This window comes from Protomyctophum bolini (genome assembly GCF_963924005.1).
Source record: "Protomyctophum bolini genome assembly, chromosome: 12".
Taxonomy (NCBI): domain Eukaryota; kingdom Metazoa; phylum Chordata; class Actinopteri; order Myctophiformes; family Myctophidae; genus Protomyctophum; species Protomyctophum bolini.
In genome coordinates, this window is record NC_137873.1 from 40,115,588 (window position 1) to 40,129,969 (window position 14,382).

The window sequence follows — 14,382 nt, forward strand, 5'->3', positions numbered from 1 at the left end:
CACCACCGGAGCGGTGGTCACCTCACCACCGGCGCGGTGGTCACCTCACCAACGGCGCGGTGGTCACCTCACCACCGGAGCGGTGGTCACCTCACCACCGGAGCGGTGGTCACCTCACCACCGGAGCGGTAGTCACCTCACCACCGGAGCGGTGGTCACCTCACCACCGAAAATCCAGACTATGAATAGGCCTTTAGACTTCGGTGTGACTGCACCCTTACACCTGCTTTTGTAAATATATCCATCAACAAATAATGAATGTGGCAGAGGATGTTATCTCATCCTAAAAATCATGCTGGCCCACTTCCCCGTACAACTGATTACATCACTATGTTATGCTATAGCAGTAGGACACCATGTGTGCAATGATAACCAACCAGAAAAGGATATGAATGGACTAGAACCTTTATGGCGATCAATCTGATGACGTGAAATGGAGCAAATATATAAAGTGCGGACGTGGCACTGAATCGGAAGATGGCCTTCCCTTTGTTAAGTACTATGAACGTCTGTAGGGCACACAGAAAGAGAAGTCAATAAGACAATAAAGACATTACCTCTTATAACAACAATAACAATCATAATATTGTGTACTGTATCGCAACTGAGACGTATACTGTACCATACTGGGATGAGCAAGTAAGTACTACTTTGTTTATGGCACCTTTTTTTTAAATCACTAGAACCATCGCATCCATATCCTGGGGCCAAACATTTGGCAAAAAAAGATTATCTCGACCAGCTTGCAGATCAAGTATAGATAGAGCCCTGGGGGACTCCAGCCAATTACGTGGTTTGTTTTTAAATGAAGGCCATAAAGGAAGGTCACACAGTGTTCTTTCATAATACACTTTGATTTTGAATTTGAGTGAAAAGTTTATAATTGAATGAAAGGCAGGGTCCGCACTGACACATGAAAGCACCTCTGAGCTCACCTCTTTCATTTATGACAGAAGCAGTGATATCAAAGCTTATAATTTTTATCCCACGATTTTGTAACCCATTTTTCACCCCTGTCAATTATCGAATGTGATCCTGGGCTCTACACACCCTCCGCCAACCTAGTCCCCATATATGGGGAACAAGGGGAGAGCAACGGACTTGAACTCATGCTTCCTTCATGCATGAGTGTCCAAGTTGCTCCTTTACACCTGACAGGGGGGAGTTTCCCTGGTTGGACGTAGCGTGTGGAAGGAACACATTATTCCAACCAGTTCCTTTCCCCTCCATCAGGCGTCCCGGCTGGCCAGGGGGAGGCAGTTTAGAGACCAGGATTAAAAAAGCTTCAGTCTTGAGTCTCTACACACCGTCTACCATCTGTGTTGACTTTCAATGTAAGCAATGTTGTCTCCAAGAAAGCAGTGCACGGATGTCAACATAGTGACGACAGTGCGATGACACCAAGGAACAGGGCCAGCCGAGATAATGGGGGCAACTCCAAAGCAGGCTGAACCTTTTGCCGAACAGATGTGGCATGTACCGGTATTTAAATATTTATTTGTCTTTGGATAATCCTCCCAACCAGCAGTGCATCACATGCCACAACAAAGAGGCTCTGAGAATTACTGCCACATCCATTTGTCTCTCTCTTCATAAGCGCCGCATTAATGCGCGGAAACCTGATCTACCCATTCTGCGAATCAAAACTTTGCTGATCTCATTTCAGTAACCCACTAATGCCTAATTTCTGCTTCTGCGCACAATATGTGTTGTGCAACATGTACATCGCACAACTCATCGTCTCCCATGACACTTTCTCACTGAAAAAGGATTTCCCAGTTGAAATAACTCACCTATCCTAAGCTTACCCTGTTGGTTATCTATGCCAGTGCCAACACCATCTGATTTAAAATTGGTTAAAGAAGATTATAAAGATTACCTGCACCATCACCTCACCATCACCTCACCATCACCTCACCTGCACCATCACCAATGTGCACAGAATCAGATAGACATGAGCAATATGTCCTTGCACATACTGCATATTCATAACCATGGTTGTGCCATAACATACTGTAGGTTACATACATGTCATGCAGTACACATGCATGTATGATATGGACCTATACACCAATATCTTCACCACTGCAACATCACCTCTCTCTCTCTCTGTACATACACACTCACCCTCTTGTTCTTGAAGTAAAAAGCATCAATGTCTTCCAGTGGGACCCCAACCAGTCCCTGGGGGATATCACCGTAGATTCTTGGGAGCTGCTTGCCAGCCTCCAGGTCCGCCCTGGGTTTAGAGTGCTCCACGTCACCCAGATCCTCCTGGTGATCCTTGGCGTTCTTGGCCTGCTCCTCCGCAACCCGCTGCTCGAGGGCAGCCAGGGATTCGCGAGTGAACCGCCGCAAGCCATCGGGACCCGTTGGTAACAACATGGCTGCCATCTTTTCATCCTGATTCTCCTGTCCAAGTGTTTACCTACAGCTGCAGTGTGGAATTGCAGAGAAAGAAAAAGAGAGGTTGAGCAGTGAAACTATCATCCAATACCGGTATGTTGGTTGATATGTGATATCTGACATTTTGCTAGTAAGTAAAACGTAGCAAATTTGGAAACCTGCAGCGTTTCCTGATTCAAGTCATGTGACCCACACATCTCCTGTGTCCACAGTTAACCCATTCTGACCGGGCACCCATTTTGGTGTTGGCATCATGTTATGCTTTAGCTATTGAAAAATAGCAGATCTACAAGCTCATATCGCGCCACCGAGTGGCGCGATACGAGCTTGTAGGTCTGCTATTTTTGAAAAATTCGAAGAACGACTGACATTTTTAGAATCTGATCTCAGGTCAGAATGGGTTCATCAGACCAGTGTGTGTCCCAGTGGAAACCTCGTATGAATCTGATCTCAGGTCAGAATGGGTTAAGGCAACTTGACACAAGTAAATCCCCCTGGAGATGAAGCTGGTGTGTTGCAGGGATTTAGCCCCAATCTAATTGTTGATGCTGAAAGCCACGCAGGGAGGCAGTACTGGCTAGTATTATTATCCCATTCTGACCTGAGATCAGATTCATACGAGGTTTCCACGGGACACACACTGGTCTGATTAACCCATTCTGACCTGAGATCAGATTCTAAAAATTTCAGTCGTTCTTCGAATTTTTCAAAAATAGCAGACCTACAAGCTCGTATCGCGCCACTCGGTGGCGCGATATGAGCTTGTAGATCTGCTATTTTTCAATAGCTAAAGCATAACATGATGCCAACACCAAAATGGGTGCCCGGTCAGAATGGGTTATTGTCTTTGCTGTGACTCGGCCAAGGATTGAACCCCGCTATAAACCTCCCAGTCTCAGGGTACAGCGGACAGCCGGACGCCCTAAAAAACATGAGCCAGTTGCACCACCTCACACTACGGTGGTGCAACACTTATGCATTACTGTATGCCTATACAATGCATAGCCATTTAATCTATAACTAGGCTAAGTTTGAACTTATAGGGTGAGGTGGTGCAACTGGCTCCAGGCCACTGAGCTGGTCTAAATATGTGACCCCACACACACACACACACACACACACACACACACATACACACACACACACACACACACACACCTGGAGGCGTGATCAATGCCATTTGGCTATTCTGAGTGGCCAAAGAGCATTGATCACGCCTCCAGGTCTTTAGTTTACTCAAGTTAGGGAATAAGACCTGGTACTTTAAGACACGCAAAATACAGCCCTGCATCTCTGACCGTAATGGCAGAGTGAATACATGTACATGTACATGTACAGTAGGCCTATACTGGGACTTTGGCCAAAGAAGCCGTGGCATGAATCCAGGCTGGTGGATATCCAGGCTGAGTGCATCGTTGCACTGGCGCTTTGCTGGAGTGACAGAGACTAGAGCCATGATAAGACAACCCGCCTCCATATGAGCTCGGTGACTAATTTAGCTCTTTAGCATCACCATCGCATTAGACTTTTAGTGGGTAAAGAAGAGAGGCCGCCTGAGGGTCACCGGTTTTGTCTCCTGGCCCAGATCTGTGTGTGTGTTGTCCCTGAGCAAGGCACTTAAAACTCTAAACTGTCGTCCCCTCCCTAGCAGTGTTGGTTTTGACAGCAAATTCTCATTTTAGTTTTAGTCACAGTCTCTTGAATAGTTTTAATTTAGTTTTTGTCATATTTTAGTCACCTGGAATGATTTAGTGTTAGTTTAGCTTTAGTCGACTAAATATCATAAGATTGCAGTTGATCTATAGTCGACTGAAATGTATTTGGGGCGGGCCTTGAACAGGTTCCTGACATATATCCATATACTAATTTTGATGACATCAGGGATCTCCATGTATGGGGTTAACCTGCGACTGCAGGTCGCATTTACTATGACATCAGGGACCTCCATCGCTGATGATGTCACGAGACCTGGGCACCATATGGGGGCTTTCCCCATGTATGGGGATTTTGATTGGTCGCAATAATAACTAAATCACACTCGTGATCATTATGATGATGATGATGTATGATGAGAACGTAATCAGGCATCAGCCAATCAAATCATCACATTATGTGCCACAAACATATTCTGTGCTTAAACGAACGTACACACAAAGCTGTGCGTATAGGAGCGGCTGCACCACTCAATAATATAAGTGTTCATAAAGGAAGTCTCAAATCCACCAGTCATTACAATAGGCTTTGTTTAGACTTTAGAGATTTAAATATTAGAATGAAATGTTTGATTGATTGAAGTATTTATTAACAGTTTGCAGAATTACAGTAGCCTACATTTCAAGCACAACTCAATACAAAAACTGTGAGTGGACACCATAATAAAGCAGTACACTTGTTTACTAGATGGGTCCACCGTTTTCAATTCATCATAACATTTAGAGACATACAAATATACACTTCTAAGTTTACCCAGTGTAGTTCTTAAAGGACAACTTCACCACTTTTCAACCTATATATTCATATAATAGGTCTTCACTAATAATATATTAAAGTCTAACTCATGTTGCTATGATTAGGTGATGTAATGGTGATGTAAAACAAACTGTGACAAAATAAACATTAAATTCCCTTCATTGTCAATGGCGTTTTTAAAATAAACATTGAACTAAAAACAAACATTAAACCAGTATATAGGAGGGGCTAGCACCCCTCAAAAACTTAGAATATAGGCATATTAAAATGTAATTAAACTTTTAAAACCTTTACATGGGTTTTGTATGATAGGACTTACATGTGAAACTCCGAGATTTAAAGCACAGCTTCCAGAGTTTTGTTCTTCGGCATTTAGATGAAAGTATAGACAAATATTCCGTGCAAAATCCATGACTTCTTTTCAGGCGGAAAGAAATCCAATTTATAATCGACCAATAGCTACTCCAATCAAAATAGTTGGGGGGTGGGGGGGGACAGTGTTCTTGTGGAGAGAAATCCGACTATGTTGTTATCACTTGAGTAAGAGTTGACCGTCAGTGACGTCCGTCCAAATTAATTAAATTCCCGTTGCCTTAATTTTAGACAGTCCACAGTTACGCCACGTGTGTGATGATGGCAACTTAATTAATTGTTGCCAAAAAACGAATCCATCCCATTATAGCCTCGAATCGATCCTTGTTTCCATCCATGGATCCATAATGGAAGAGAAAGGTTCTCCAAGGCAGCCTCGCACCGTCCGTATAAACAGGCTGGCGCGCAGTTGCGCAGCAGGGGAGCAAATGTGGTGCCAAATGTGCCCTTGAGGGGTCTTCCCCCTGAGCATCACCGAGGCTCGGGGGAGGGAGGGAGCGAGTGTGCACGATTAGGTACATGTAACATCACATGATGGATGCACGGATTACATTTGAACTTTGATCACGAGATTGAAAGCGGCTCACTCACTATAGACCCGTGGTTTTCAACCAGGGGTCCGCGGACCATGCACCATTGAGGAGGGGGTTCCCCTGTCCCCTGTAGCTAAATGATGGAGAGTTGGTAACCAAATGGACCATTACTAGATCTTTAACTCTTGTCTTGAGTGCGTAAATGTAAACCATTTGGTTTAATTTTACGCTCTCAAGAGTTATATTATTGTTAATGAATCAACTTTTTGCCTGTTTTCTCTCCATCAGTAGGCCTACAGCATGGAATTGTGGACAAAATCTTATCCAACGACAGTTTGGTAGTTTTGGGTCCGACTCTGAGAGGTTAAATCTCATGGTGGTCCGTGGCTCAAAATAAATGCCGAATAAATAATGGACGTTATTGGCTTAATTAGCTTGCCATGAAAGGGGTTGCAAACCACTACAAGACTACCGTATACTATATAGACGACTTGTCACGACTCACATTTATTAACTCAACTCGAGCATCATCTGATGAAGAATGTAGCATATTATATCCTCTTACACACAACAATTAACTGTTGTGCCATTTGATAAACTGTTAATAAAGTATTCAATCAATCGATATGTTATATATTGACAGCCCTGTGTTGTCCCCGTGTGTTCCCGTCATGCCCTGCTGTGCATGTACACATGGTACACACCCCCACTTCCCTTTACAATCTATGTTCAGAGTAAACACTAAACAGTGAAGCCACAGTGCCATTACCTGTTCTCCCGTCTCCTTATCATTCTATATAAGTATACAACGAACTGGCGACGAAAATAGTACTGCGCGGAGCTTCGCTGATTACACACAGCCTAGTTGGAATTTGGAAGTTAACTGCGGCCGCCTGTAAAATAATATTACAAACTTTACTGTTTCACTTCACTTCATTGAAGGAGGTCGTCACTCACAGTCACAACCCTAACCGCTTGGGTTAGTGGTAAATAATACTCTCCTCGTTTTGTGGTCCTTGAGGGGGTTCCAGGTGACCCCAGCTAAATGATGGAGAGTTGATAACCAAATGGACCCTTATTAGATATTTAAACCAAGCCAAATTAACCCTTACCAACGGGTCCATTTGGTTCAATTTGTACACTCTCAGAGTTAAATTAACTTTGATTTTACAATATACATTGGGGTCCCAGAGATAGATTCAAGTCAAACTGGAGGTCCTTGAAATGAAGATTGTTGAAAATCACTGCTATCTTCTCTTGTGAGGGGGGGGGGGGGGTCCGCGTGTCAATTTGGGGGACCTTCACCGTCCTTGACATGAAAATGTTTGGGAACCACTGTTCTAGACTAGAGTAGACTGTCAAAATCGAGCAACCAGCAGATGGCGACAGAGTAACATGCTTATACTTCCAGACGTGCTTGTTGACAAAGCAAGTCATGTTTGTTTAGTAATCCCATCCCCACTAGTAGCACTTTATACAGAGAGTAGCGATCAGCTTTACACACAACAACAACAACACAGTAATGTTGTTGGCTCACTGCCAGAATGCTCTCTAATCCACACGCAAGATTTATTTTTGGCAATGCAATCCTTAAAGTGACATTCGACTCCTGTTTGCAGGTAGACTTGTTATAGTTTGGTGCATTTATTATGTAACAATTAGTTGTAGCCATGGTGGGCCATACTCATATATACTATTATTACTTACATAGTCTACTGCACAAAGTCATGATAATGTTCTCTCGCCTCTCTTGTTTCACCAGCAGCAGCAATGTGAAGGGAACAGAACGGCTCCTTCCGTTGCAATGCCTCACATGGATCCGCATCATGTGATAGCCAGGCAGGCCTAACTGTGCTGTTGGCCTGTAGTATTAGATCAGTGGTTCCCAAAGTGGGGTCCGGGGACCCCCTAGAGGTCCTTGAGGGAGTTCCAGCGGGTCCCCTCCTCAGCTAAATGATAGTTTGGAACCAAATGCACCCTTATTGGTCGGTTCCATTTGTACACTCTCAGAGATAAATGAACATAGATTTTGCAGTTATAAATTGGGGGTCCCAGAGATTACCCAGAGATAGAAATAGGGGTCCGTACACCGTATGGCCTAATGTCAAACTGGGGGTCTATTACACTCGGATCAATACAGTCTTGCACACGATCGTTGTGTATCAAAGATTCTTCGTTTTATTATTTTCACAGCAGGAGAGACATGGTACAAAACATTCAGAACCGATCAGAACGTGGTTCAAACTTAACTTCCTCTCTTTTCGCTCTGTGTGACCCCACACAAGGCATCTAACTGTGAAGTGTGAACTAACACTGCCACCTATTGGCGGGTGGTGGAAACTATGGATGTAAACATCTATGTGACTTAAACAGGTAATGTCAAACACAATCCTTGTAGGTACTACATTCTCCCCTGCAAAATAAATGTTGTCCACAACATGAATGTGCATTCTCTGCATAAGAGCTGCCAAATGATCTTAAGTCAGTGACTATGTGCATTCTAAAGCAATAAAGCAATATACATTCTGTTGTCATTTCTTTCTTTCAAGTTCCATGTCCATATACTACAATACAACAATACTCAATTACAGTTTCACCGTCGAATATTTTCATCACTTAGGCAAGTATCACAGCCCTTCCCATTGCTTCAAAATAGTTTCAAACCATTGCAATAACAGGTGAGTAACAAGTTATCTTTTCTTTTTTTTTCATCTCCTTTTTTTCTTTTCTTTCTATTCACATCACAGTGCCACACTTTACTGTTCTCATTATTCCATATACAACTGTATGCAGAGATCAGTTCGAAAGGCTATGCGAGCCTCATATTCCTCCGTATGTCTGATTGCACTGTGCATGTAACAGTCTCCGAAGCCATGTAGGCTGTGTGTGCATATGTAATACAGAATATTCTGTGTAAGACAGTCCTTTGCCGGTCACACACCGTAAGTAGATTTCAATAATATCCAACAGGCACCGATATGGGGTGTATCATCTGAGGACCCCACCAGTATGGGACTGCCCAGGGTACTCCATATTGTCCACTGGCTAGCCTTGGTGCATCTACATACACTGGATTGTTGTGCAGTTCTACAACACGGTGAGAAGGTTGACCTAACGTGTCATAGGTCAGTGTCTCTTTGGGCCGACGCTCTCTTTGAGATCTCCGTTGTTGTGTTTCAGGCTGAGCTGGTTCCTGGTTACAGCTGTCACCTTCCAGTTCTACTGTCCCTGTCAGCCGTTGCATTTCAGGCTGAGCTGGTCCCTGATTACTGCTGTCGTCTTCCAGTTCCGCTGTCCCTGTCAGCTGCACAGTCTCCGTTGCACTTTCCTCTTCCACAGGCTCCTGCACCGGATTCTCCATTGTGAATGTGAACTCCTCCACCCCAGGATTGAGTGAGAATTGTGTTCTAGTTTCAGGAGTGACAACAGGTTGTCTGTGCTGAGAGTGTCTGAGCCTGTTTGCCCAATGGCTTTCCTCCTCCTCAGAGCTCTCAGAGTCCTCTGATATCTCTCTCGTTTCCAACTGTTTGCGACAGCTTCTCTGTTGAACCTGCGATTCTTTTCTTACAGAAACAGGCACTGATTCCTCCAGTGGCAGAGCATTGCAAGACATTAACATATTGCGGTGGAGTATTCTGCTTCTCCCTGGCCCACGCTCTGGTTTCACTTCATACACCGGACTGTCCTCTCCTTTCCTGGAGACTACAACATGTATCTGCTCTTCCCAATGGGAGCGTAATTTCCCAGGTCCTCCCCGCTCAGACATGTTTCTTACAAGAACCCTGTCTCCTGCTGTAAGGACTGAGCTCTGTCTCCTTTGATCATAGTACCTTTTTCCTCTGGCTGTAGTGTTTATGATTGTCCTAGATGCAATATCATATGCTTCCTTCATTTGCTGCTGCCATTTCTGTGCATATTCTTGATATGACTTCCCTTCCTCTTCCTCACTTAGCCCAAAGATTAGGTCAATCGGCAAACGGGGCTTTCTCCCAAACAGTAAGTAAAAAGGTGAATAACCTGTGGCCTCACTCGTTGTGCAGTTATAAGCATGGATTACTTTATTCAGATACTCACTCCAGTTGGGCTTTTTGTCTTCGTCCAAGGTTCTCAGCATGGACAACAAGGTGCGATTCATTCTCTCCGTAGGATTTCCTTGTGGGTGGTAGGGGGTCGTTTTTGAATTAGTCATTCCTGTATATTTCTGTAGTCTTTTGAACAGCTGGTTCTCAAATTCTCGACCCTGATCGTGGTGGATTTTCGTGGGAAAATTGAATTTCAGGGAAAAGTCATTAAAGATTTTGTCTGCAGCCGTCTTGCCTGATTTGTTTCTGGTTGCATATGCCTGTGCAAATTTGGTGAAATTGTCAATGATCACTAAAATATACTCATACCCTCCCCTGCTTTTTTCAAGATGAAGATAATCTATAGATACCATTTCAAATGGTGCGGTAGCAGGTATGTGACCCATGGGAGCTCTGCTTTGAACAGTAGGTTTTTTTTGTTTAATGCACTTACATACTTTGGTTACAAAATACTCAATGTCTCTCTGCATTCCGGGCCAATAAAACCTATCTCTGGCCAAGTTCAAAACCCGCTCTGAACCCAAATGGCCCATCTCAGCATGTAACTGTTGGTAAACTAAATCCTTGTACTTTTCTGGAAGCACCACTTGAGTACGGGACACAGTTTTACGGATCAGTAGGCCTTCTTTTGAGACAAGTAGCTTATTCCATTCACGTAGCAGGCATTTCACTTTGGTTGATTCTTTACTCAGTGTTTGTCGGTCTGGTTTTTCCAATTTATTTTTCATGTGCAGTACTGTAGATATGACTGGGTCCTGAAGCTGAGCTTGTAACAGTTCCTGCCGTGTCACTCGTATCCCTGACTGTTCCTGTGTAGTTATGATCTCTTGAATAGCTGGATTACAAGTGATGGCTGAGATCCAGTTCACATCCTCTTGTGTCGTGACTGCGGTTATGACTGCAGCTAACACTTCAGGTGAGCACTGTTCCACACACTCACCCATGTAGTCCTCCATGTTTCGGGGTGTGCGAGACAGGAAGTCTGCATCAATGTTCACCCTTCCAGGGCGGTATTTCAAGGTTATATTATAGTCTGCCAGTTCAGATACCCACCGGTGCCCACTTGCATTTAATTTAGCTGATGTCAGGACATAAGTGAGGGGATTATTGTCACTGTAAATTGTCACTGCTGGGGCATAAAATAGGTAGTCTCTAAATCTGTCTGTAACTGCCCACTTCAAAGCTAAGAACTCAAGCTTTCCTGAATGTAACCTGTAGTTCTTTTCAGTAGGTGTGAGCGTACGTGAGCCATAACCTATAACCCTGAGTTTGCCCTCCTGTCTTTGATATAGCACGGCTCCAAGCCCTTCTTCCGAGGCATCAATGTGCAGAATGAATGGGTCTTCGAATTTGGGGTAGGCTATGACAGGAGGGTTTGTTAACACATCCACTAGGTAGTCTAGTGCCTTCTGGTGATTGTCAGTCCATATAACTTTGGTGTGTGGTGGTAACTGTCCTGCCCTTTTTGCTTGGCCCTTTCTGTCCTTGTTGTTACGCTCAGATGAGGCATCCCCGGCTAGTAAGTCATACAGGCACTTTGCATGGCGAGAAAAGTCACGGACATACCCTCTATAATACCCCAAAAAACCTAACAGCTTTCTCAATTCTTTGACATTAGAGGGTGTATTTGTCTTCAGGGATTTCACCACTTCAGTTTCCTTCTCATCCATTCTATAACCTTCAGCTGAGATTACTTTTCCAATATATCGAACCTCATTTTTAAACATGTCACACTTGTCAGGTCTCAGTTTGATACCGTGCTGTTGTTGTTGTTTGAGGACACGTCTTACATCCTCCACATGTTGATCAAAAGTCGAACTAAAAATCAAGGTGTCATCCAAATATGGTACAGCTATTTTGTCTCTGAGGCCCTCTAAACTTTCCTCCATGCTGCGCTGGAAGGCAGCTGGCGCATTGGTCAAGCCGAAAGGAATCCTGTTCCATTCGTATAGCCCCCACGGAGTTGTAAAGGCTGTGAACTGTCTCGAGTCCTCACTGATAGTACCTTGATGGTATGCTTTGCCTTGGTCCAGTACTGTGAACCAGGCATGTCCCCCAAGCCCATCCAGAATTTCCTGCATGCGTGGTATAGGATGTCTGTCTGCGATGGTCTTCTTGTTGAGCTCCCTAAAATCAATGCATAGTCTGAGACTTCCGTCTTTTTTTCTCACGCACACAACTGGTGATGCGTATGCAGAACTGGATTTGCGAATGAAGCCTCTGTTTAACAGGTCAGAAATGTGTTTCTTTACTTCTTCATATAAAGGGCGTGGTATTGCATTGTACGTTTTGGCAACAGGGACATTATCTGTTAGTTTAATGTCCATTTTCAGATTATGAATATAGCCCACCTCATCTTTTTTTCCAAACACACCGGATTCCTCTCTGATCATTCTCCTTACAATTGTCTGTTGTTCTGTTGTCAGGTGGTCCAGTTTCACTGGTGGGTCAATACCTGTGCATTGGGCTTGATTTTCATCAGTGGGCAGTTCAGGTTCGGGAATCGGCAGGGAACTTTCCTCTGGGTGGACTGGATAATGGTCTGTCACTCTTTGTACACTGCCTATGACAGTTTTACTGGGTAGGGAGATATCATGTTTAGTACTGTTTCTCACATAAATATTTACTCTGCGTGCTGAACGTGGGACATGCACAAACTGACAGTTTACTTTCAACCCTTCGTCCCATGACAGCCTTTCATCTGGCTCAAATAACATTTCAGTGGGCACTGTGAGGTCTGTTGTGACAGCGCAGCTGATCCGCTTTAACTGTCCACTCGGGACAACCGTGGTGTTCCACCCAGTCTTCACAAGGAAAGTATCACTTTCATCGGCTGTATTTTGAATTAGGTTTAGTAATGTCTCTGCCTTGCCTGCCCCCATCCTCAATGCATTCCTCAGCATGGCCACATTGTCTCCATGGGTGCCATTATCATTGTTGAATATTTCCTCAATCGCATTGAAACCAATGATGGGCCTCTCCACCAAGGCTTTGCTCACTAGCATGGGTACCAGTAGTTCAGTTGACCCTGCTGTTTTGGTCTTTGGATCAAACAAGCTGAGTTTAACCTCAACCCACCCTTGGAATGGTATTTCTGAGCCATTTGCGGCTCTCAAATTAAGTAGTTCATCTGCACTCAGCAGGTCACTGATTGGCTTCACCCCGACATCAGGTAAGTTTGTTTGTTTCCATTCCTCACTCATTATGGACACTTGTGCTCCTGTATCCCACAGTGCTTGAGTTTTCATTTTATTCATTGAACACCACACAAGGCACTTCCTACCAATGAGTTGTGCAACATTTCTTCGCTTGGTGAAGGGATTGAACGACATGGGGGCTGTCTTGTTTGGATTTCTCTCAGATTTTCCTGTTGATGAAATTTGCTGCACTACTGTATTTATCTGGGACATTGGTTTTGTTAAGGTTATGGCCTGCCCCTCAGTCACAACCTCCGCCCGTTTCCCGACCCTCTCTGTGCATTCCCTACTCTACATCCCAAGGCAAAATGGGTGTCACTGCCACACTTGAAACAATGATTGCAATTGGGCACGTTCTGCTGCTGACACGTTTGACAGCGCCTGTTTGGCCTCCTGTATTCAGAATTGTCTGGCGTTGTCTGGGGGTTAGTCACGGTGACTCTCTCACGTTGAACAGTCTGCACTAGAGATGCAACTTGACATGTGAGTTCCTCTATCTTCGCATACAGTGAATTATCTTTGGTTTGTTTAGTGGGTTTTACAGAGACTGGATCTGCCTGGGGAGTGTCATCATCCTCTCTCTCTATCACATTAATGTTGGTTCTATTAGAGGTTCTGTTCATCACTTTAATCTTTTGGTTCCGCTCATTCTCATTGTACTGTGCAATTTGCATTTTCTCCAGCAAAAGTTCATCACTACTGTCCACATTTTGCAAGAAAAACCTAATTTCTGCCCTACCCTAGTCAAAAAGTCCTATAGGATCTTCGAAATGTCCAATAGGATCCTACAGGATTTTGAAATCCTATAGGAATCCTATTGGATTTTTACACATATCCAACACTATCCTATAGGATTGTGTCAGCACTTTATAAAATCCAATTGGATTTTCCAAAGTGCCAATAGGATCTTATTGGGTTATATCCAACTTTGGAAAGTCCAACAGGATTTTTCAAAGTTTCAATAGGATTCCATTGAAACTGCAGAAACTCCAGTAGGATTTTCTGAAGTTCCAATTGAACCTGGAGCCATGTCCAAAGTTCCAACAGCACCCTATAGGATTATATTGGAACTTCAGAAACTCCAATAGGATTGTCTGAAGTTCCATTTGAACCTGTTCTGTTTCAACAGAACCCTATAGGATTATTTTCCAACAGCCAAAGCCTTTAAACAAAATCATTCAAGTCAAGCCTATTGGAAATATAAGTGTGTTTGCTTATAAAAAAAATCATCCCCATTAAAACAAATGTAGCATTTTTTTTTAATGTAGAACAAATACAACGGTGCTCTGTGGCCTACGGTCGCAACTATATAATCCAGTAAGA

The 14,382-nt window shown here is 43.8% G+C and overlaps 1 protein-coding gene across 1 annotated transcript in view; it reads right to left on the reverse strand.

Annotated features, from left to right (window-relative positions):
• LOC308326282 (sodium channel protein type 4 subunit alpha-like) overlaps positions 1 to 2,394 on the reverse strand; it is a gene marked incomplete at its 5' end in the record, with an annotated part of 46,131 nt that extends 43,737 nt beyond the window's left edge. The window contains 2 exons of the mRNA XM_080779089.1: positions 391 to 509; positions 2,128 to 2,394. Coding sequence (XP_080635215.1) covers positions 391 to 509; positions 2,128 to 2,394 — 386 coding nt within the window. The remainder of the gene's footprint in view (positions 1 to 390; positions 510 to 2,127) is intronic.
• Between the last annotated feature and the right edge of the window lie 11,988 nt (positions 2,395 to 14,382).